Source organism: Eptesicus fuscus, chromosome 13 (assembly GCF_027574615.1).
Source record: "Eptesicus fuscus isolate TK198812 chromosome 13, DD_ASM_mEF_20220401, whole genome shotgun sequence".
Classification (NCBI taxonomy): Eukaryota; Metazoa; Chordata; class Mammalia; order Chiroptera; family Vespertilionidae; genus Eptesicus; species Eptesicus fuscus.
The window spans coordinates 26,954,781-26,979,862 of record NC_072485.1 but is presented as its reverse complement, the minus strand read 5'-3'; the positions used below and the strand labels follow the sequence as shown (position 1 = coordinate 26,979,862).

At 39.3% G+C, this 25,082-nt stretch overlaps 1 protein-coding gene across 1 annotated transcript; it reads right to left on the bottom strand.

Moving 5' to 3' along the window:
* Positions 1 to 9,406: 9,406 nt before the first annotated feature.
* On the bottom strand, positions 9,407 to 18,395 carry LOC103292977 (tripartite motif-containing protein 51-like). The gene is made up of 6 exons (XM_054725113.1): positions 17,988 to 18,395; positions 17,530 to 17,625; positions 15,319 to 15,549; positions 14,536 to 14,558; positions 11,373 to 11,470; positions 9,407 to 9,894 (listed from the first exon to the last, which is right to left on the bottom strand). Exons 1-6 carry the CDS (start codon positions 18,393 to 18,395, stop codon positions 9,407 to 9,409), a joined length of 1,344 nt encoding a protein of 447 aa, XP_054581088.1.
* Between the last annotated feature and the right edge of the window lie 6,687 nt (positions 18,396 to 25,082).

The following is a 25,082-nucleotide window of genomic DNA, read 5'->3' as shown; positions in this document are numbered from 1 at the left end:
CTCCACTTGCAGGAGCATCTTAACCGCCTGGTGCTGGCCATGCTGCAGAGGCCCTAGCAGAGAGTGGTGGCATAGATGTAAGCCAGCAGGTCGCAGTTGGGCCTGGCTGCAGCCTGGTTTTTATTCTGTGTGTGTGTGTGTGTATGTGTGTGTGTTTTAATTTTATCAATTTGAAGAATACAGAAAGCGCAGAATCAGGCACAAGCCCAAAAACTCTAAGACACCTCAGATCTGTCCTTTCCACTTCTCTTTCTGTATCTTCATTATTTAATTCTCCTCCAAATCATTATTTCCTTTTCCTCTAAATATTTTACTCTCATAGCATGCTTTATGGGTAGCTGTTTGGATGCATAATTTAAAAATAATTTAACTAACCAACTTTAATTGTATGATGTGATACACTTTGAACAGTGTAGAGTTGTCTTGAAAAGCAAATTACAAACTGTAGCTTATATGATATGCAACACAACAAAGTAATGAGTATCATTGAAAATGAGCATATTTTTGAAATTATACCAAAGCTTCATATTTAATCAGGAAAATAAATTTTTTCACAGAGTGAGATAAAAATTAAAAGGTCATTTGGCTGACTTCCCACATCTTAGAAATCATTGTTTGTATCTCCTTTATAGATCAGACTGGGGAAATAATGCCCTTAGAAGTCCCTGGAATCCATAAGATAGGAAACCATAAATGAAATAATGTTTGGGAACACAGTGAAAGGACATGGTTCCATGTTAGTGACCCAAAATGATACCTTCCCTGTCCAGAGGTTTCTAAATATTATGGAAAAATTAGTGGTCTGGTGCACGAAATTTGTGCACATTAAAAGGGGGACCCAGAGTCAAGTCCCCGCCTTGCCACATGTGCCTCAAAATCAGGTGAGACCCAGACCCGGTTGTTCCCCGCCCCCCAATTGGGCTAGATCCAGAACTGGCCAATCCCACCCTTGTAAAGCCCTGCTGGGCAGGGAGTGTAACCTCAGGTCCCCTGGCCAGGCACCAGGATTGGGGAAAGGCCTGAGGTCCCCCATCAAAGCTCCCCAGATGGGGGACACAGCCTGAGATCCCATGTCAAGCCCCGCCAGGCAGGGGGGGCATAGCCTCAGGTCCCCTGACCGAGCACTGGGGGTGCACCTTGAGGTCCCCTGTCAAGCCCCGCTGGGTGGGGAGCATGGCCTGAGGTCCCCTGTCAAGCCCCACCAGGCAGGGGGCGTAGCCTCAGGTCTCCTGGCCTGGTGCTGGGGTGGGCAGTGTAGACTGAGGTCCCCAGCCTGGTACCAGGGTGGGGGGAATGGCCTGAAGTTCCCTGTCAAGCCCCACCTAGTGGGGGGAGCAGCCTGAGGTCCCCTAGCCCAGCACCAGGACGGGAAGCACACCTTGAGGTCTCCTGTCAAGCCCTGCCAGGTGGGGGCGAGGCCTGAGGTCCCCTGTCAAGCCCCAAGGGAGCAGGGGAGGGCATAGCCTCAGATTCCTGCTGTTTGTTTGTTAAGGCTCCTTATGGGAACTTGGCCTCAGCTAAGGGTGCAGCCTACTTTGTGACAGAGTAATGGTGAATTCCATATTAGCTCTTTATTATATAGGATGGTGAAGAAATTGTCAAAAGAATGTTCTATTTCATAACACAAACGTAACATACTAATACCTCTAGATCCCAAGATTGCCTACCCTGTCCCAAGTCTAATCCCCTCTCCCATAAAGGTAATCATATGCTGGTGATTAATATGCCCTGATTCTAATGATAATTTCTTTAAATTTATATGAATAAAATCACATAGTATATGCCCTTTGGTGTGTACTTTCTTTTGTTTAAAAGTATGTTGGTGATCCCAGCCAGAGTGACTTAGTGCTTGAGCGTCAGTCTATACACCAGGAGGTCACAGTTCAATTCCCAGTCATGGCACATACCCAGGTTGCAGGCTCAAACCCAAGTCAGGAGCATGAAGGAGGCAGCCCATGAATGATTCCCTCTCATCAGTGATGCTTCTATCTCTCACCCTTCCTCTTTAAAATCAATAAAAATATATTTAAAATTAAAGAAAAGTATTTTGGTGAGATTTATGCACTGCCCTGTGTGTTGCATTTGTTTTTATTATTTTGTCTCATGGTATTCCACTCTAATATTGTACCACAACTTGCTCATTCCATGGGGGAAATGTCTAATCAGGGCTTCAGCCCATTTTTGTTGGATTGTTACCTTCCCTTTCCACCACTTCAAAGAAATCAAGAATTATCCAATACTTGGGGACTCTTATCAAATTTCTAAAAATTTTGTCAATCTCATGTGTAAAAAATAATTCCTGTGAATAGAATTGCTTTCTCCCCATTGTTAATTGGAGTTAGCATCTTTTCCTGTTTCGTTGCTCTTTAATTTTCCTTGCAATAAATAAGCTCTTCAGAAAATTGTTCATATTTCTATTGCATAATCTATTACTTTTATTATCTGTAAGCATAGATTTTTCATTGGAGTCTAAAAAACAAATTACTTTCTGACTAAAATGGCAGATATTACAAGCTTATAGTAAATTCCCTTCACGTTCTATAATGTAGCAGAAATATTCTATGTACTAGCAAGTGCCTAAACATTATTCTTGGCCAAAAGGCAGAGTCAGTCTCCTACTCGCCTCTGGTCATAGCATGCCCATGCATCAGTTAGTACATAATCTTGTTTTATGTGTGTTTCCATTTAAATATATCTTAGTTACTATATATTGTTTATTTAGTAACACTGAATTCCTGGCCAATAGTGCTAGAGCTCATTCCTTAAGGAAGCTTATCGGGCAGATACATTATCTCCATAAGGCATATCCCAGTGCTTTGGCACTAAGTTTGGGGCTGTTTTAAACTGTGATGTCACGAACAAACAGCACCCAAATGCCAAAAACCTGGCATAATAGACCATGGAAAAGACACTTACTTGCTGTTGGAGCTTCTCCTTATTCAAACTCTGCTTGGAATATTCAACTGGCGGGACTCAAATTTCTCCTTCTCAGTGCAAGTCCAAGAATGGCTAGGAAAACACCATGAGTATTAGTTTTAGGATTAGAAGTAAATTTAGGGAATAATTAAATTTGCAAATACAGAATCTGTAAGTAAGGGGAAGGACTAACGGGGGTATTTTTCTGGTATGCCATATCTTCATGATTTTATATGAGAATAGTGAAAAAAGAAAGACATTTTGGGAGGGGATATCCTAATAGGTTATTTTAAATTAAAAAAAAATGTTTTTTATTAACTTTTAGAGAGAGAGGAAGACAGAGGGGAGAAAGAGAAACATTGGCATCCTCCTGCACTGTGGATAGAGTCTTGAGCTGTGGACCAAAGGGTGTCAGGTTCAATTCTGCTCAAGGGCACTGAACTTGGTTGCTGACTCTGCCCTAGCCTGGGCCTCGGTGGGCACATGTGCAGGCGGAAATGGGTGTTTCCCACTCACATAGATATTTCTCTTTGTCTTTACCTCTCTTTTTCCCTACAGCCCTGGCTTTTTGGGTGCAGTGGTTGGAGACGCAGCCCAGGATTTGATTCCCAGTAAAGGTCAAGCACCTTGATTGAATGTTTGATCCCCTGCCTTGATCTGGGCGTGTAAAAAGGCAACCAATCTATGTGTCTCTCTAAAGTTTATGTTTCTCTCTCTCTTTCTCTGTTGGTCTCTCTCCACCTACACCAAACTCCATTCTTTCAAAACTCAATGGAAAAATATCCTCAGGTAAGAATTAAAAAATAATAATAATAATAATAATAATAATAATAATAATAAAATTATAGCAACAAACAAAGCACTTCCTACATATCAGAACATAGTTAAAATATTTTCAAGTAAACACAGTGAAATATTTCCAAGGTTTTGGACATTTTCTATAGTCACTAATTAATGAAATAATCCATCTTGTCTGTTTGTAAATTAAAAATAAAGTTCTTTTAGCTAACCTATTTTCACTTATATCGACTAGTTTGTGTAATTAAAATTAAGTATACAGCCCAAGCCATTTTGGTGCAGTGGATTGAGCATCAGCCTGCGGACCAAAGGGTCCTGCTTTCCATTCAGGTCAAGGGCATTTACCTTGGTGGCAGGCTCCTCCCAGGCCAGGGCCCTGGTCCTGGGGAGTGCAGGAGGCAACCAACCAATGTGCTTATCTGACATCGATGCTTCTCTCTGTCTTTTCCTCTCTCTTCTACTCTCTCTAAAAATCAATGAAATAATATCCTCAAGTGAGAATTTTAAAAAGGAAAATAAATAAAAATTAACTATGTATGAAAGTTTGATTTCACAGAAAAGCTTTCTATGTGTATTAGAATAATTTTAAATTTATACTGAAGAGGTCTAGAAAATGTGTGTAATCATGGTCACCACAAGTAAACAAATGCTCACAGTAGGAATGTGGCTTAGCATCCCTGGGACCATCAGCCAGCACAACCAATTACAGCTCAGGAAGTGGTGTGATCATGTGCTAATCATTCACTGAACATTGTTTAGAAGCAGTGACCCCTGGATTGCAGTATGTTGACTACAGTTGTACACATGTACTATTTATTTATGTCAGCAAAATGTCTAGTGTTTTTTCCAACGTATGGCCTATTTCCTAAAATTTGTTTAAAATAACAGGGAATTAGTTGAAAAACAAGCTGTTAATTTTATTATGAGCAATTATTTGTTAAAAAACATTTCAAAAGTAACAGGGTGCAGCTCAGTAGATGAAGCATAGGCCTATGGACTGAAGGGTCTCGGGTTCAATTCTCATCAAGGGCACATGTCTGGGTTCAGGCTCAATCCCCAGTTCGGGGGGTGCAGGAGGCAGCAAATCCATGATTCTCAACTTTTATTTTTTTATCTGTCTCTCCCTCTCTGAAAATCAATAAAAATATATTTTTTAAAATAACAGGGTGTTAATTTTCACATATGACATAGAGCCCAGAAAACTTGTCTGTTAAATTCTAAGTCTATTAAACTAAGGTCCACAAAAGCAAGGGTTTACTGTAAAGAGATTTCATTGTATACTTTCAATTTTCTGTATTTTACAAAATGGCAGCTGTCACACACAAATAAACCCGGCCTCGGATGCATGTGCTGAGTTGTGTAAGGGATCTACTGGAGCTTTGGATGGCCTTCCACTGCCCCATTCCAGGGTCTCAGGTTACAGAGGGCCCTTAGGTCTTGGTTTAATTAGTAGCCTGCCCTTCAGGCAGCAGTTATGTAGATAAACAGGTTTAGGCTCTTCAGTTTAAAATCAATCTAAGGGCTCAGTTGTCACAGTTCAATTCCTGGTCAGGGCACATGCCCTGGTTGCAGGTTTGAGCCCCAATGTGGTGCATGCAGGAGGCAGCTGATCAATGATTATCTATCATCACTGATATTTCTATCTATCTTCCATCCCCTTTCTCTCTGAAATTAATAAAAAATATTTTTAAAAATCAACATAAGGGACTTTGCACATATCTGCAAAATCCCTTCATCATGGCTCTTAATTAGATTAAATGACCAAGAGAAGGTGTGGATAAGCTTCAAGATGGCTGCCCCTCAGTCATATCATGCCCCTGCTGGGCCACCTTGGCAGTCAGAAACCATCCTTAGGTTAAATGCCATGATATTTAAGAAAAACAAATTCAGGTACAGGGTGACCATGCAGTATCATCTACGCAATGAATGTCCTACACAGACTTTCTCAAATCAGTGAATTGTTTATTATAGTAATAAACTCCTCTGATTGTATTGGTAATAAGTCGAGATTTTGACCTCTAAGATCACTCACACCCTGTGAACCTGACTGACATCAGTGAGTTTTTATTTTTAATTTAATATCATTCAGTACTGTGAGTTGTGTGGCACTGGTTTGGCTTGTCATGTGGAATCATTTGTTTTAGAATATTAATAAAATGTATTAATTAACAACATACAAAATATCATGGACTAAACCAGTAATTACAGAATGTACTAGTATTCATATCTTGGGTTAATAATATGTAGTATAATTTATGAAATGATACCCCAGATTTCAGAACATTTAAGTTATTTTCTATTTATTTATTTAGCTACTGAAAAATGATACGGAATGCATCCTTTTGTGAATATCCTTGTTTGTGAAAAATTCTATTGGTGAGATTGCTAAAGATGATGTTTCTGGGTTAGATAATATCCTATATAATAAAAGCCTAATATGCTAAGTGTCCAGTCATCTGGTTGTCCATTCAACCAATAAAAGCATAATATGTTACTGAGATGCTAAGGCTGCTCAACTGCTCGCTATGACATGCACTGACCACCAGGGGTCAGATGCTCTGACGAGTAGGTTAGCTTGCTACTGAGGTCCAGCCAATTGGAACTGAGGGAGACAGGCCAAACACACCTGGGAGCCCTTCGCAGTCCAACCTCACATGTCCCTCTCTGGCCACATTTGTGCACCAGTGGGGTACCTCTGCCTGGCCTGTGCCCTCTCGCAATCTGCGACTCCTTGTGGATGTTGGAGAGCTGGTTTTGGCCCAATCCTGGTCAACACAGGAGTTGCCCCCTGGTGGTCAGTGCGCTCCCAAAGGGGGAGCTCAGCTCAGCCAGAAGCTGGGCTCCAGGCTGACAAGCGCAGCAGCAGTGGCAGGAGCCTCTCCAGCCTCTTAGGCAGCTCTAAGGATGAGAGGGCCTAAGCCATCAGTCACACATCCCCTGAGGGCTCCTGGACTGCGAGAGGGCACAGGCTGGGCTAATGGACACTCCCACACACGAGTGCATGAATTTCATGCACTGGGCCTCTAGTGTAGATATAGGTTTTGAAATTACCACTGGGCTGTCCTGATACAAAAAGAGATGGTCCTGCTCTAGCTGGCAGGTTTCCTAAACCATCCACTGAGTGAGAAGTGCGGTGAGGTGGACACAGCTCAGACCCAAGGAAGGAGAGAGAGGGCTTACAGGGCTCCTGTAGCTCCCCAGGATCAACAACAAGGGCAGCTCCATCTATAAGCATCTGTCATTCTTATAGGAACAGGGTCCTTATAAAATAAGGACCATCAAGGTTGTAGTCATAGTTACTGGAAGAGCTCAGTGGGCAGGACAGGATGGCCACAGCAAGCAATAGTAGAGGGAATGGATCCCCCAGCAGCATGGGAGAGGCAGGAACCAGGAGGAGAGAAAGGACCAAAACTCTTGGTGGTGGTGGTGGTTGGGTTCAGAGGAGGAATGGAATTTCAACCAGATTGTCCTCAGGGTAACCCCTATACCCTACCCACACCAGCTCTACCAGCAGCTCCACAGAGAAATGAAGTTCAGGTTCCTTTGCTGGGTTCTGCAGTGGGAGGAGCCAGCATCAAACAACTGGGCACCTCCAACTCCTGTCTCTGGGTGGCATGGGGCTATGGCTCCTGGCTGCAAAACCACCACAGGAAATTCTCCAGGGGTCAACCCGGGTGTGTGTCTCTTTCTTCTCAGCACTGTCACCTGATACTGGGTAGTGCTAAGGGTTTCACTGCCCTAGCCAGAGGGGGACCCAATTACTGAAAAAGGCCTCAAGTTACTGAGAGGCTGTCTGTGGACGGGGACATCTATGATGGCTGTGTTCGGTGTTTACAGATAATATAAAAATCAACTTTCTGCTAAAAACTGATACTGATCACACTTTCAAGTATTTTTATTATTTTGTTTTTGCACAATAGAAGTACTCCTTTTAGAAATTTAATGAGAATAAAAGTACCACAGTACTTTTTATAGATTAATGACTTTGGCATAAACACTTGACCAAAACATGAATTAAACACCACCAGTGATGAGAATGTTGAGAGCATTTGGTGTTTACTGTTTATTTGTGTGTGTTTTTATAGAAGCACAGTTGGTCCATTACAAATTGAGCAAAATACAATCTTTATAAAAAAATAAAAATTTTCCAATAATAATAGAACCCTATAAAAACCACCATTAGCTATTAAAATTAAAATATGGTAAAAGCTTTTTATTTATAAACACCCATGTATTCTTTGACCTGCTAGTATTTCAAACTTAAAGGAAGAGCCACAGCATATATTCAATGAAATGGATAATGAATAATGATGTTTAGTTAAGAATGTAAAAAATCTTAGTTACATTAGCATATAATTAAAATTACATTACATATATTAATTTTTTAAAAATATATTTTATTGATTTTTTACAGAGAGGAAGAGAGAGGGATAGAGAGTTAGAAACATCAATGAGAGAGAAACATCGATCAGCTGCCTCTTGCACACCCCCTACTGGGGATGTGCCCGCAACCAAGGTACATGCCCTTGACCGGAATCGAACCTGGGACCCTTGAGTCCGCAGGCTGACGCTCTATCCACTGAGCCAAACCGGTTTCGGCTATATATATTAATTAAGTTAAAGTGGGCTCTCTAACGTTATAATATGACTGAGGTTACGATGTTCAAATTATATAAATACAATCTTATTTTGAATTTGAGTCTTCATAGAACTAACAAATTCAGCAGATGGTTCCCATCATATTGAAGATAAAAATAGGATTTATATAAATTTTAAAAATGCAATAATTAAGACTAAATATTTGTTGAAGAGTTTAATCAACAGGTTAATCACAGTTGTAGAGAGTGTGAATTGTATGATAGGTGTGGGAAATGACAGAGGGATTAACAGCTACATTAATAGAGGGAAAGCCAGGAAGTGATATGGAGATATGAAGATGATGATATAGCATTTTGTACTTAACATATAGACAGTATAATGTCTGAATAAATGTACCTATAGATGGAGATACTAGGGAAGCTGAGAAGAGTACTCGTCTGATGATCCTGTGAATTTCCATCTAGTAGAGAATATGAATAACACTGAAGTATGTATCACTGTGGTGAGAATTACAAAGGAATGCACAGCACAGGTTATTAAGAAATGTTACTTCAAACTATGGATTATTAAACTGAGACAAGAACATGTAGACTATAGTTAGCTGAAGATAAATGAGAAAATTATTTTTAAATTGCCATTGATGTTCGTGTGTGTGTGTGCGTGTGTGTGTGTGTGTGTGTGTGTGTGTGTGTGTGTTTTACATTTTTGCCATTGTGTCTCTACAACCATGTCTGTTTGGAAAGAGAATGAATGATGCCAGCTCTCTTGCATTGAATTTTACCTTTCCAGACACCCCTGTCATTTCTAATTATACTTTCTCATGACAGTTCACAAATAGAGCAAAAAAGAGAAAACTTATTCTATGCCATGCATCATGGGTGATGATTTTCTTAAACTGATTAAAGCACAAACCAATACATATGTTTTGAAAGTTATCATATTTAATAATACAGTAAATATATATTCAGAATAAAAGGAAATTAAAAACAAAAACTTATAACATATTTATCTTATTTGATAGGGCACCAGGAAAAGGGCTTCCTTAGATATTGGAGGGCCCCAGCATATAGAGAGATTCCTAATGTATTTCTAGTCAGAAGTGACTACAGCAAAAGATAGGCCTGAGACGGGGAGAGAAAGAGCAAAAGGCAATTCTACATATAAGGGAACTTTTTGCTACATTCACAAAGGTCACGCTTCTACCTTCATAATCCAGGAATACCCCTACTCGACCTATAGGTTTGGGCACATATTGCAGTAAAAGTGGGCAGGTGGTGAAGACACTGTGGTGCATGTCCGTTTTAGCACAGCCAAGAAGATAGAATGCCTTCTGGAGATGTATCTTCTCCTCTATCCAATCATCACAAGAGACTCCTAAAGCCCAATTCCAAGTGTCTCCCACTTCTATCTCCCAGTAATGTCTCCCAGAGGTAAAAGTCTGAGCATCCCTGAAAAGAAAACACTCAGATAGTGGAGAGGTACATGGTGCACCTTGAGGACCACATCCAACACTCAAGTTTATCAAATCTCCTTGTAGGAAGACATGACCAGGAGTACTTCCATGCTGCAGAGTGATAATCACTGCAAAAAGAAAGAAAGAAGAAGAAGAAATCACATGGACACATTGCAAATAAAAATCCTGATGCAAAAGTTGCTCTTTCAAGATGTTACTTTATTATGAGGTTACAACAACAAGAGCAATGTTGGTTGTCACATCTAATGAAGCACAGAGATGACCAATACATGTGCATAACAAACAGATTCCTAATGACAGATATTTGGACATAAGACTCATCTCACCCTGGCCACTGTGACTCAGTGGTCAGAATGTTGGCTCAGGCTCTTAGGGTAATGGGTTTGATTCCAGTCAAGGGGGCATCCTGGGTTGCAGGTTCCATCCCCTGCACCTGCATCTGTCTGGGTTCTTGGACTCTCTCTCTCTCTCTCTCTCTCTCTCTCTCTCTCTCTCTCTCTCTCTCTCTTTCTCACCTTGTCTTAGTGTTTGAATGTTGACATATGAAACAGGAGGTCAAGGTTCCATTGTAGGTCAGGGCACATGCCTTGGTTGTGGGCTTGATCCCAAGTGGGTGCATGCAAGAGGCAGCTGATCAATGATTCTCTCTCATCATGGATGTTTCTGTCTCACTCTTCATCTTCCTGCCTCTTTTCAATCAATAATAAATAAATAAATTTTTGTGTATGTCTCCTTGGGTGAGGATTGAGAACAAAAAGACTCATGTCTCCAAGTTCACTTTTCATAGCAAAATGGCCAATGCTAATATTCTATGAATTGTCTTCCATTGTAAAAGAATTAGAATCAGAAGGAAATTTCTTCTAAATAATCACATCATCATTTTGGAAGAGATATGAAAATTTGCCGTGAGTCAAGCATTTCTCTGGATAAATTAATGAAAATCCAATTTATGTCCATTTTATTAGTTTCTTAAAATTCTGTTTGCAAAACCCTTCATCAGTTCCTCTGTCCTGGCTCTCGGCTGTCAGCATTTTGACATTTAACATGTACCTCTTCAGGTTATGAGTAAAGTTAATGGTGCTGTGTTCTTACTTCATTGTTTATAAAAATATTTCTTCTATTAACTCTTACATATTAATTCAAATTTTTACATTAAATGACCATTGTAAATAAAATACAAGGAAATAAAATAAGATTCAGTATATTATATATCACACAAAAAAACTTCTGTTAACATTTGAAAATTATATATACTGAATAAATGTACAGTTTTGTACATAAAATTGGATAATTAACCTTAAATCTGAACATTGTTCCATTTATTAAACAGCTCATTTCTGACATCATTCCTTTACCTATAGAAAACTCACTATTTATGAGTCTGAATCATATTTCTGTTTTCATTACCTTTCACTCTTGGTACTATAAAGACATTATCGCTTACAAAAGGATTATACAGTCAAATGATCCACTTATGTCTGAAAATAGTAACACACTTAATAAAAGAGGGAAGATTACCTGCATGGTCCTAACAACACATGGTAGATTATGGAAATATGGCCTATGGGCCTGTGCTTGCGCTTACCTTTGAAGAAGTTAAAAGTTTCAATCAGCCTCGTGATGGTCCCTACAGTGAGCTCTGGTTTCAGAGGCTGGGGCATGTGCATACACGCTGCCTCACTCCTGCAAGAAGGAAGAGGTGGTTACCATGTTTACAATCAACAAAGCCACTATTTTTTATGTATAAGATACTTCAATAGAATTATTTAAATCCATTAATGTGAAAACCCAAAAGTATCACTTTGCCAAATAATTCTTCTTCATAGTTCCTTGATTTTCAAGTCAAATGGAAAGTCCATTTGAAACAGAATTCAGGAGAAACCAAGATGACAGCATAGGTAAACACCTGAACTTACTGCCTCGCACAACCACTTTAAAACTACAACTGAAAGACAAAATGGACATCATCCAGAACCAAAGGAAGGCTGGTTGAGTGGAAATTCTACAACTAGAAGGAAAGAGAAAAGCACACTGAGACTCAGAAGACATGCAGAAGTAAAGTGCAGAGGTATGGAGGCATGCACACTGCATGGAAAGGGCTGGCAACTCAGGACACAGCTGTCTTTTTCAATCAATCAGGAGGAAGACACTGGCTCCCCACTGCTCTGAACTCCAGTTCCGGGCGAGACTCTGGGAACCCAGAATCATACTGGGAGAAACTGGACTGTCTGGCTTCAGGCGGAACTTGAGGGCGGCTTTCTCTCAGAGGTGCTTGCAGCAATTACCTCAGGACACTGAGACCCAGGGCCTCTTAAGGCATGGCTGAGGATCAGCCATTACTGTTTGCTCTGCCCTGAGACCCCGCCCCACCCAATCTGTGTGCAGAGGCTTTTGCATATGAATGGCCTGGTCCTTTGAAATCTAAAATTACCTAACAAACTACAGCTGAGTCAGAGAGACCCAGAACATCCAAAAGAAGGCCCAAGGCCCCACAGCAGCTTGCATTGCTTCACAGCCGGGCCTCATCTGTGCACCTCCAAACCCTAAACAAAGAAGAGGAATCTGCAGATCTTTTCGTAGCTCCTGCTGGGTGACCTCAGCAGAGGCTAAATTTACACCTCCTTGGAGATCCAAGAGCCAGTATACCCAGTGGTCAGAGTGGGACCTTCCAGTTTACAACTCCTCAGATCTGCACTCAGGGGGCAGACTCAGTAAACACCAAAGCTGCACTGAAGCAATTCTTGCCTCATAAGGGTGTCTCCAGCACAGAAGTTCTCCCATCACAGACACAACTGATCCTCACAGCCAATTGGCCTGGAGGTGAATTCCTTCCAACAATCAAGGCTTAACTACAACAATACTGTGCACACAGCCCCAAAAGCAGTGGACCAAAAGTGTCCACCTCAGGTAACTGGGGAGGCTGAGCCACTGGGCCCTATAGGACACCTAGCACACAAAGCCACTCTATCAACTCAGGGAAGCAGCCAAAATGCGGAGACAAAGATAAAAAGGTCACAAATGAAAGAAATGGAGGAAAGCAAACAACTGGATATAGAGTTCAAAACCATGGTTATAAGGTTTTTCAAGAATCTTCTAGTAACCGCCAATAAGTTTAGTGAGACCCTCGAGGATATGAAAAAGGATCAACTACAAATTAAGCATACACTGACTTAAATAAAGAATAATATACAGAGATCCAAAAGCAGACTAGAGGATTGCAAGAATCAAGTCAAAGATTTGAAGTACAAAGAAGCAAAAATCACGCAACCAAAAAAGCAAAAAGCAAAAAGAATCCAAAAATATGAAGATAGTGTAAGGAGCCTCTGGGACAACTTCAGAAGTACCAACATCCAAATTATGGGGGTGACAGAAGTAGAGAGAGAGCAAGATATTAAAAAGCTATTTGAAGAAATAATGACAGAAAACTTCCCCCACCTGGTGAAAGAAATAGACTTACAAGTCCAAGAAGTGCAGAGAACCCCAAATAAAAGGAATCCAAAGAGGACCACACCAAGACACATCATAATTAAAATGCCAAGAGCAAAAGACAAAGAGAGAATATTAAAATCAGCAAGAAAAAAAGAGTTAGTTACCTACAAGGGAGTACCCATACGATTGTCAGCTGATTTCTCAACAGAAATTATGCAGGCCAGACAGGAGTGGCAAGAAATATTCCATGTGATGAATAGCAAGAACCTACAACCAAGATTACTCTACCCAGCAAAGTTATCATTCAGAATTGAAGGTCAGATAAAGAGCTTCACAGATAAGGAAAAGCTAAAGGAGTTCATCACCGAAACCAGTATTATATGAAATTCTGAAAGGTATTCTTTAAGAAGAGGAAGAAGGAGAAAAGGGTAAAGATAAAAATTATGAACAACAAATACATATCAAGTGAATCTAAAAATCAAGTGAATAAAAAATCTGATAAACAGAATAAACTGGTAAACATAATAGAATCAGGGGCATAGAAAGGGAGTGGACTGATAATCTTCTGGGAGAAAGGGGGTGGGGTGTAGGAAGAGACTGGACAAAAATCATACACCTATGGATGAGGACAGTGGTGGGGAGTAAGGGCAGAGGGTAGTGTGGGAACCAGGTGAAGAGGGGCTATGGGGGTGAAAAGAGGAACAACTGTAATAATCTAAACAATAAAGATTTATTAAAAAAAAAAAAAAAAGCACGAGAATTCAGTCTAACCCTTTCTCATCTTGTCCAGGAATTTGTAAAGATTTTTAGTCTCTTATTTCCTCGAGGATATTCCAAAGGGAAATTCTGGATTCCACTGACATGCTCTCCGTCTGGAAATGATGGGGTTCTCTGAAGACTAGTTGGCCTATGGCACACTCTCAACGTAGAGGCTGTGAAACTTTTCCCAGGTAGGGCGATCTGCTTCCTGGAGGCAAGCAGTTCTAGGGGCCTCACCTCTTTCTCATACTTAGCACGTTCTCCATAATGCATGTGGGATTTTTGAGAACACAAAAGGAAATTGTGAATGAAGGGGTTTCCTTTATTCAGTTTTTGGTGTTTTTGTTTTTTGTATGCAATATATCCATTGAAACTGCCGAAAGAAATCACTCAGTATGGCAATGAAAGGAGACATCTACATGGAGTTGGGAGGGGAAAATAGATATAGGAAAAAAATTCAATCAAGATCCCAATAAGTTCTGCCTTCACGGTAGCATATCCTGCCTGATGTCTGTGAAAACTCTGAAAGAGCACCAGCTGGTATCAAGGTACAGACTCACCTGTGCAATATGTCTCCAAAATGCTGTGGAGAAAATAGAAAGGTTTAGTGCTTTTTACCAACGACTCTTCCACTAGGTCCATGGGAGATTTTTTTTTTTTTCATTTAGTTTTTTCTCTTATTTTATTTTTTGCTCTTTATCTTATTTATTTTGCTCAATACCTCCAGCGCCCTGGTGGGCAATTTTGAGATAGTTCCAGAAGTCATTATTTCCCTATGTATTTCCTCCTGGAAAATATATCTACTTCCTCTCCCCAGTTTACCATATTGTCATAAGCTCATGTTCTTCTGGAGGCTAATTCCTGGAGACTTCGATGGGCAAGTGAAGGTGGAAGAGTGCTGGGGAGTCCCTGTGTGCTGCTGTAACCATGATTAAGTATCCAGCGTCTTGTCTATTTCCAATGTGGGTGCACCCAAAAATGACAGCAATGTAAGCGTAGATCCCCAAGTCTCCCCATAATGCCATGTCTATAATTAGCCTCAATATCAATAAATCCCCTACCATTTTGTGCCCTTTCACAAAGACAAAATAGATCATTGACATTTAGAGGGGGAATCTAACTCAGGATTCTTTTACCATCCCACAGAGGTTTGTTTCTTATGGATAATGTAGGAGGGATCTTTGGTTGGTGGGGTTCCATTGAGGAACAATACCCTCCCAAAAAAGTAATTGAGGTTATCGAAATAGGTTGTTGGAAACAAATGCCATAAAAGAGGAGATGGATTTCTGCTGAAGGAATGCCAGTGCACATGAATGTTCAACACCCAACTTCAGGGTTCTTACCAGGAGCAGCTCTACATCTGGTTTATGGCACATTTCCTTCAGCTCTGTATGCATTCCTCTTAAAAGCTCCCTCTTGTGTTCCATCCTGGCTTTATTGCACTTGAGTTGTTCAAAAATCTCCTTGCCTTCCCTTATCAGTTTCTCTATGTAATATTGCCTTTCCAGATAGAAAACTGGAGGCAGATTTTCATATACAGCTCTGACCGCTCTCCCCTTTGAGATCACATAAGTCTGCAATGACATGAAGTTAGTCAAAACATGAACTGTTTCATTCATCTCCCACTGAATCTCATTGGTTCTTCTTTGACTTGCAAAGATCAATTATATTTAAGCTTTAACCCTCAGTCTTGCCTAGGCTCAGTATCCACATTTTCTCATTCCTCTTTTCCATATATTTTTAAACAACCAATTATATCCACTTCATTCATAGTGAACCCTTTGATAAGATAACCACAAAGAAAAACAAATGTGTGATTTCTATCTTCCAGCCAATATGTGTGAGAAGGCAACACAGTTCATTCATAAAACATGCAGTTTAAATTTATATTAATTGGATTAGGATCCTCTATTTAGTACGATTTCTGAAATTTGGAGCAGATTACTTCAACCCATTTTATATTCTGTGACCTCAGACTGATATGCTCATCACCTTGCATTTCATGCAGCTTAATCCTATCCTGAGGAGGTTTCATTTACAATCTGACTCCCATTATGTCTTTGATTATATTTCCTTTCATTCTCTTTATATTTTACTCTGATGCTCCCTCAGATCTTTCAGGCTTTTCAACTGCCCCCAAACACGCCTGCCTGAAATGCCTTTGCATGTGCTATTTTCTCCATCTAGAATGTTTTCTCTATATACCCTTGTGGTTGCCGTCCTCTTCAGAGATCTTTTTTTATAAAGTGAATTTTTCAGTGAGGTCTTCTCTGATGATCGATCCTATTTAGAACTCAAACCCTCATCTGCAATCCCTACCCTCCTGTACTCTTCTTTCTCCTTACTGCCTTATTATTCTACAAAGAACTTATCAGGCATCATGTATTATACCTATATACATGTTGACCATTTGCCCTTTGATTTAGAGTGTAAGCTTTATCAGGGCAAGGATAGTTTCTACTTTGCTTACTGCTCCATTTTCTAGATCAATATTTGGTACAGAAAAGGTGCTCATGAAATATATGTTGAGTAAATTCACATTAGATATCACATTTTCAAGATAACCATCCAGATTGAGGAAATCAGTTATTCTTAAATTTCCCTAATGTGTTGAAACATCTCCTTCTATTTAGATACCAGGGGCTATAGTTGGCATATTTATATGTATCCCTCATCTCTTGTCACTTTTCTCCTCACACATTATATATTACTAGAGGCTAGTGATCAGGGCCTATTGGAGGAGCTGGCCAGCAGGTGGAATTGATACCGGTAGGTTGGCAAGCTGCCCCTCCCCCGCCTTGCCGTCATTGGTGCCAATTGTGGGGGCTGCCTGGCTGGGGGGAGGAACCACAGGTTATAGGCCAGCTAGGGGTAGGGACTGTGGGAGGTTGGCTGGCCAGGGGAGGTTGACTGTGGGAGCATACTGACCACCAGGGGGCACCACCTGTGTTGAGCATCTTCCCTCTGGTGGTCAGAGAGCCTGGTAGCAACTGGGCGACAGGTTCTTTGATTTGTTCAGTCCTTTGGTTACGTACATGTTTATATATACAGATTCAAAATTAATTACTTGGTATAAGTTCAGGGTTTCTCTGGATTGGGGACACTGTTCTTTCTACCTAAATTTTTCCATCTGTTTTCAAATACTACTTTTCAAACAACATTCATATGAATGTTTATACTGCCTCAGATGTATGAATTTTCAATGGCTGCCAAACATCTCCTAGGCCCAGTATTTACCCCCTCCCTCTACATATGGCACTCTATGAAATGGCCCAGTCTGTTGCGGTTGTTGGTGTAGAAGTGGTAAATAGTGGTAAATATTGTTAAACCTGGGAACAAACCAGCATGCTTTGTGTGGCAGCTGTCATTTTGTTAGAAAGTGACTGAGAGCCCAACTATCTATCTATGGAGGGAAAACGCCCTTTTCCTGTCGATCACCCTTCCCATATTGAATCCCAAAGAACACTATAGTGTCAGAGGAAGTTCCTATTTTAAAGTCACTCATCCAATCATCCCATGTTCATGCTGCAGGTTGGAGAAATGCAAATACCAACCGCCCAAGTTCTGGTTGTGACAGTTTCCACATTCAGCTTTCTGTCATTTTCACAACATTTCTGCCATAAAGAGCACATTGTATTGAGGAGTTTCTCCTGCAAAAGAGCCACAAAGGTCAATTAGATCCTATGAAGAGGAGAATGTAACATTTAGCCCTCATAGAGGGAGGGCCCTGAGAATGAGTGATAAGTCAGAGCCATTGAAAATGGGGAATCAGGTTGCAGGGGTTAAGGGAGGTTGAGGACACACATGTAATACCTTAATCAATAAAGAAATAAACACAGGGAATCATAGAGTTGCCTTGTATTTGTAAAATCTGGGAGACTTCAAACAAAGAATTCCAGGGCAGAAATTGTGATAGGAACACCTGGATGGAGTAATCCAATCCCCAAGGAAACAGACCCACAGGAATTTCATACCCACTTTACAGAAGTGGGTCCAAAAGGGCATCACTTACTCTGTGTTCCTCAACCGCCTCTTCTACATAACAGTGTCTGTGAGCCTCATGCCCCTGGGAGGTAGAGCAGTGCAAACAGAGCAGGCTCCTCTGGTCCTCACAGAAGATCTGCTTTGCCTTCATGTGTATCCTACACTCATTTTCCACAGAGTGCAGGAATTGCCACAGACTGGTTTTTCTGACAATGAGAACAAGTTGCTTGAGAGTGACATTTGTTTTAAAGACTTTCTGCTGGATTGCTTTCTGGCATTCAGAGCAGTAAGCAAGGACTGACGTATTCTGCCAGTTAAGGTCGAAACAGGGCCTGCAAAAGCTGTGCCCACAGTCTATGGTGATGGGGTCTACGAAGTAGTTCCTGCAGATGGAGCAGGTGAGTTTATTCTGGAAGACTTGCAAGATGCGTTCCATGTTTCTGGGAAGAATTAACAACAGGTCATTTCTGGGCCTGTGTTGGCGAGAGACTTCTGAACAGTTATATGAGGATAGTGATGTTCATATATTTTTTTCTCTTTGCAATACTCACTAAAGCAAGACAACCTATTTATGCCATGACACAGATGAAAATCTGGAGCCCAGAAAGAGTCCTGGGGCTTTACCACAGACATGGTTCTCACTAGACGGCTTACATAATCCTACACTTCAGTTCCTAGTCCTTATCCAAATACAAATGTGTGCAAGTATCCATTTCCAGGACGTGGAATATAGCATTTTATTACTGGTCTTAATGGTTCAAAATCAATCAGAATTGTCCACATTCTTTTTTCAATAACTTGTTAGTAAATACAGAAGTGTGAGATTTACCCCATAAATCTATTTATCCAATAAATCTGAGAGGAAGATGGTCAGAATGGTTTTATGAAATGACTTCAGAGAGAGGGTCCAGAAAACCTAGCTCTCTCTTTTAAAACAGACAAATAAGGAAACAAACAAACAAACACAAATTGAACCAATTGAGATTCATTTGAAAAGAAATTATGAAAAAAAATGGCCTTTTTGAATTCTTGAGGATTAAATTAACTTCTGTTTATACAAACTCTGAACTGACATATTTTAAAAATATACATATATTATCACTACAACAGTAAAGTCAATGTTCTATAAGTATTATTCTATATAATGTTCTATAATCCATATTTCTGGTATAAAAATATAGGCTAAAAGTTTAAGTAAACATTTTTCTTGTTTTTTTTTTAATACAAAAAAAGTAGATTATTTTTAAACTAAAATAACATTTAACCATTTGCAGCTACAAACTTTACTTTCACAGTACTAGGAGTTGATTTTTCATTTTTTTTTTTTCCTCTTGGAAGCATCTTTTGTTTTGTTTTGTTTCCTTAATCCTCACCCCAGGATATCTTTCCATTGAATTTCAGAGAGAGAAAGGGAGGGGGTGAGACACACAGAGAGAAAAATTGATGTGAGAGAAACCCATTGGTTGGTTGCCTCATGCACAAGCCCAGAACAGGACCAGGGATGGAGCCTGCAACTGAGGTACATGACCTTGACCAGAATTAAACCCAGGACCTTCAGTCCACGGGCCAACACTCTATCCACAAAGCCAAACTGGCTAGGGTGCTTTTCATTTCTGAATAAGGTAAAAAGTAAAAAGATCAGAATTGTCAATTAAGTTCAGAGTCAAGTCAGAATTTACAGGAACTTTTTCATACTTTAAGGAGATGTACTGTAAGCCTAAAGCGAAATGACAATCAACATCATATGGAAAATTATACATTCAAATATATTTAATTGGTCAAACAATTGGCGTCTAATGTCTAACATAAGTATCTCAGTGAGCCTTCTCATTTCCCTTAGATCTGTATCCCTAGTCATTTTCTTAATAACTTAAAAGCAGGTATAAAAGTTAAAAGTTATAAAGGGACAGCATTTACAGTATTTAAGAATAAGATATTTCTAATGTTCTCATGACATATATGTGTATATGTAAATACATATTCATATGACGTCCATATGTTCACTACTCAGCCATACCTATAGCAGCAAACACTGTATCTTTTAGATACTTTGCTATAAAATTACATGTTATTTGACAACTACCTTCTGAGGCATAATAATACATCAAACAACCACAAATATACAAAATAGTAGCAGATTATATCTTGAAGATTCATAACAGTGCTTAGTAAGAATATGAGTTACAAATAGTATAACTTAGTAGGTTAAAGGTAAAATATGTTCAGCACCAGAATAGAAGGTATTTCCTTGACTTAACTTGCACTCACCCCTGGGTTCTGTGAATGGTTTCTACAAGGATTTTTCCAAAACGAATTCTGTGAAACACACCTCAGGCTGAGGAGCTCACTGGCTGCAGTGGTCTGCACAGTCTGTCTTAAGTGCAATCTGTCTCCTCTAAAAAAAATGAAGTTGTGTTATGTGGGTCCTTTTACTAGAATGATTGAAGATCACATCTTTTTATTATTATTATTATTTTGTTAATTCTCACCAGAGGATTTTTTTTTTCATTGAATTTTAGAAAGAGTAGAAGGGAGGGGGAGAGGCACATTGATGTGAGAAGAGACATATTGATTGGCTGCCTCCTGCATGCACCTGAACTAGGGCCAGACTGCAACTGAGATAAGCTCCTTGATGTTAATAGAACAGGTGACCCTTCAGTCCCAGGGTCATTGCTCCAACCACTGAGAAAACCTGCTAGGTCCACACCCACCTCTTTAGATTGTAACTCAGGTATTTAGCAAGAGGACAATAGGAGTTCATGATCTATTAACAACTCAATTTTGGCCCATTGATTAAATCAAAATCCAGCTTTGTTTCTAAAAACAACTCTCTGAATGATGCATCTAAAACCTAAATGCTATCATAGTAGACAGATACTCAACAATGACCTAAGATTTATTTAATAATATTTATTGATTTTTGTGTGTGTGTGTGTGTGAGTGGCAGGCATTTCTTAAAGTGAACCTTTAATCCACAGGTGGGGAAAGTCCTGGCTGAGGTCCATATAAGGTCCCAAAAGCATTCTGTCTGATCCTGCCAAGGCACTAGGGGTGAGTAATTTAAATGTTTGACCAAGTGCAGCAGGATAATTTTTAAGTTGATAATTTTGTATGGCCCTCAAACGATGTTATAAATATGCAAATGGCCCTTGGCAGAAAAGTCTCCCTGCCCCCCTGCAGTCTAATCTATCCATATCACAGGATATGCCCTGGAATAGATTCACAGAGAACACGCTCTAAAAATCCCAATACTTTCCCTTTCCAACACTTAAAAGAAGTCACTAATTATCCAATACTGGGGAACTATTATCAAATTTACAAAAGTTTTGTCAATCACTTGTGTGAAAAATAATTTTGATTTGAATTTCTTTCTCCCCATTCTTAATTAGAGTTAGCACCCTTTCCTGTTTATTTGTTCTTTTTCTTTTCTGTAAATAAGCTCTTTATAAAATTGTTCATTTTTCTATTGGGTAATCTATTACTTTTATTATGTATAATTATCGATTCTTCATTGCATTCTAAAAATAAATTCCTTCTTAAAGTGACAGATATTACACACATAGTAAATCCCATTCATGTTCTACAAAGTGGCACAAATAACTTTACTAGCAAGTACTGAAGCATTATTCCCTGTGGAAATGAAGAGTTAGTCTCCTTCCAGGCTCTGGTCATAGCATGCCCATCCACCAGTTAGTACATAACCTCAGTTTAGCTGTTTCTATTTAAAGACATCTTAGTTAATATATATTGTGTATATATTAACATTGAATTCATGGCCAACAGCACTAGAGCTCATTCCTTAAGAATGCTTATCTAACAGATACATTATCTCCATAAAGCATAGCCAGTGCTTTGGCACTAAGGCTGGGTGCTGTTTTAAATAGCGATGTCACCAACAAACAGCACCAAAATGCCCAAACCTGGCATAATATAATAAGAAAAAGACACTTACTGTATGACCTTCTCCTGATTCAAACTCTGCTTGGAACATTCAATTGACTTGACTCAAATTTCTCCTAAGTGAAAGTCCAAGAATGGCTAGGAAAACACCATGAGTATTAGTTTTAGGATAACAAATAAGTTTTAGTGAATAAGCAAATTTGCAACTACAGAACATGCAAATAAAGAGGAAGGACTATTTTTCTTGGTATGCTATATATATGTGTGTGTTTTTATATGAAAAGGAAATAAAGGAAGGAAATTCGGGGAGTGCTATCTAATATTTTCCTTTATAAAATATTTTTTTAATTTATTTTCAAAAAGAGAGGAAAGCAGAGAGGGAGAGAGAGAAACATCTCTTGGCTGGCTTCTGCACACCCCTTACCTGGTATTGACCCAGAAACCCGGGCACATCTGTGAATCAAATCAGAAACCTTTTGGTGCATGAATGATGCCCAATCAACTGAATCACATTGGGCAGGGCCTAATATTTCCCAGATAAGAATTCTTTGCCGATGGACCACAGAATTTATGGTCAAGACTGTCACAGCAGTGAAGAAGGATCTATCAATGCTGCCAATCAAGGCTCAACCACAGAAGCAGAACCAGAAATATGTACACACATATGAAGAGATCCATGTACAGAATTATTACAAAGAAATGGCTTACAGGACCATAGGGACTAGTTAAGCAAGTGCGAGATCTCTGGTAGAGTAAGCCGAAAAGAGAAATCACCAACAGGCTGGAACCCAACGGTCATGGGACAAAGCATTTGTCACTGTCAGTGAGGAGTTTCTGGAGCAATACAGACCCATTTGATGTTTGGAGTGTTGTTCAAGGATTGTCTATGCCTTTCCTTAGAGGACTTTCGCTGATGAAGTCAGGGCTTGAGAATTTCTTTAGCTCACAGTCAAAATAAGGGACTTCAGTTACACCTGCTATCTTCTCACAGCACCAAGTAGGTTAGCCTTTGATTGAATAACTAGGCAAGAAGAATGTGTGTTGAAAAAAAAAAGAAAGAAGTTGCTGCCATAAATTTCATCCTTATAATTCTGCCTAATTGAGTTGGCACATGAAAAACCATCATAAGTTGATATGCCATTAAATTTAAGAAATGTAAGAACAGGTCTCCTTGTTCCATTCTAGGTTTCCCATGTCAACCATCCACAGAGTAAATGCCCTGGATGTATATATCTTCCCAAAACAATGCATTGATAATGTTAATAAATATTTCTGATTACATTAGCAATAAATTGAAATTTTAGCCTCAAGGTCACTCACTGTGACCTTGATTGATCTTATGAGGTGTTTTTTTTGTTTGTTTGTTTTACTTTCATATCATTCAGTACTGAGGATTTTCTATGCATGTGGAAGCAGGCATTTGTTTTAGATGATTAATAAAACCCATTAGTTAAAATCATACAAGATAACAGACCAAACAAGTAATTATAGAATATTGTCAGTTGAATAAGACTAATAACATGTAGTATATATCATTAAATGACAACCCATATTTCAGAACATTCATTTCCTATTCAGTTATTTATTGAGCTACTGAAAATACTACAAAATACATCCTTAGTGTATATTCTTGATTGTGGGAAATTCTATTGGAAAGATTGCTAAAGATGATATAGCTGGGTTAAGGGTTATGTGGGAAGACCACTGGATGGTCCTGAATTTTAACTTTAAGTCAGAAAACTCTGTTTCTTAATAAGCATTTATTTCACTTCAAAGTGAAATATTGAAGCATGTAACTATTTTTTTCAAATCATTGAATGCTTATCTCGCTAAACGTAGAATAGGTTCTCTCTTGTGTACACAAGCATTCATCATGTTTCAAGTAGGTTGTAATGTGTACTACATATAGAATCAAATACTCCTAAATGTTTTTAAAATCTACAACCATGTACAAAACCACAAGATATCTGGCCGCTATTTTCTGAGTCCTAGGAAATACTAAGGATTAATAAGATAAGGGAACTAAAATTAATCATCATATTAATTCCAAAACACAGACCAAACAAAACAATAATAGAATAATTTTTACTAAGTTGGCAAACAATGTGATTTTATAGAAACAACCTCAGTTTGCTGATAAATTAAACTCACCAATGCTTGCCCAAGAAGTATTAATACAAAGAAATACAGCTCAGGGATCAAGCCTTCCAAGCATGGTGGCAGTAGCTCTCAGAAGACTCCTGACCAGGTAAGCTCCAAGCACACTCCCTGTGTTCTGGAAAGAGTTAGTTTGGCTCCTTATATAGAGTCCTGGAAGGTCACACCCAATTTTTCCAGGTGATGGGACTTGAGAGCTCTCCAGAGAGCTAGTCTCTTCTAAGGGGAAGGAAGGTTAGCAACACCTTTGCTAATTTCCCTAAATATACCTACACTAACATAATCTCATCAAATCACCAATTTCCCAACAAACCAACCCTCACAGGCCGCATTTATATCTACATTTATGGACATCAAGAACTTTTATTTTTAACTTACAAACTGATAGAATAGATTATTTTATTAATTAGTGACTTAAGCAACTATCCAAAAACTTGGAAATATTTTACTGTGTTTTCTTGGAAATATTTTAACTGTATTCTGTATGTAGACAGTGCTTTATTTGTTGGTATAATTTTATTATTGTTACTATTATTTTAATTCTATTATTTATTATTTTTACAATAGATTTTTAGAGAGAGTGGTGAATAGGGTAGAGGGAGGGAGAGAGAGAGAGAGAGAGAGAGAGAGAGAGAGAGAGAGAGAGAGAGAGAAACACCAACCTTAGGGAGACACATAGATAGGTAGCCTAGGTAGCCTCATTTATATACCTGACCAGTGCCAGGGATAAATCCTGCAAGCCAGATATGTGACCTTGATTAGGAATGGAACCATGGGCTGATGCTCTAAACTCTGAGCCAAACCAGCTAGGGATGTTATTTATATTTTAATGTAAGACTTTAATATAAGAACACCTTGTCCACTGATCTTTTAATTTAATCCTCACCCAAGAATATTTTATTGATTCTAGAGTGAGAGGAAGGGAGAGAAAAGAGAGAGAAATAACTTCAATGTGAGAGAGAAACATTGATGGATTGCCTCCCCCAGGCAGAATAGGACTTTCTGTTCCTATTTTCCCTTCTGTGGCTGAGGGGGTATGTGTTGTCAGGCTCAATGCAGACTTTTC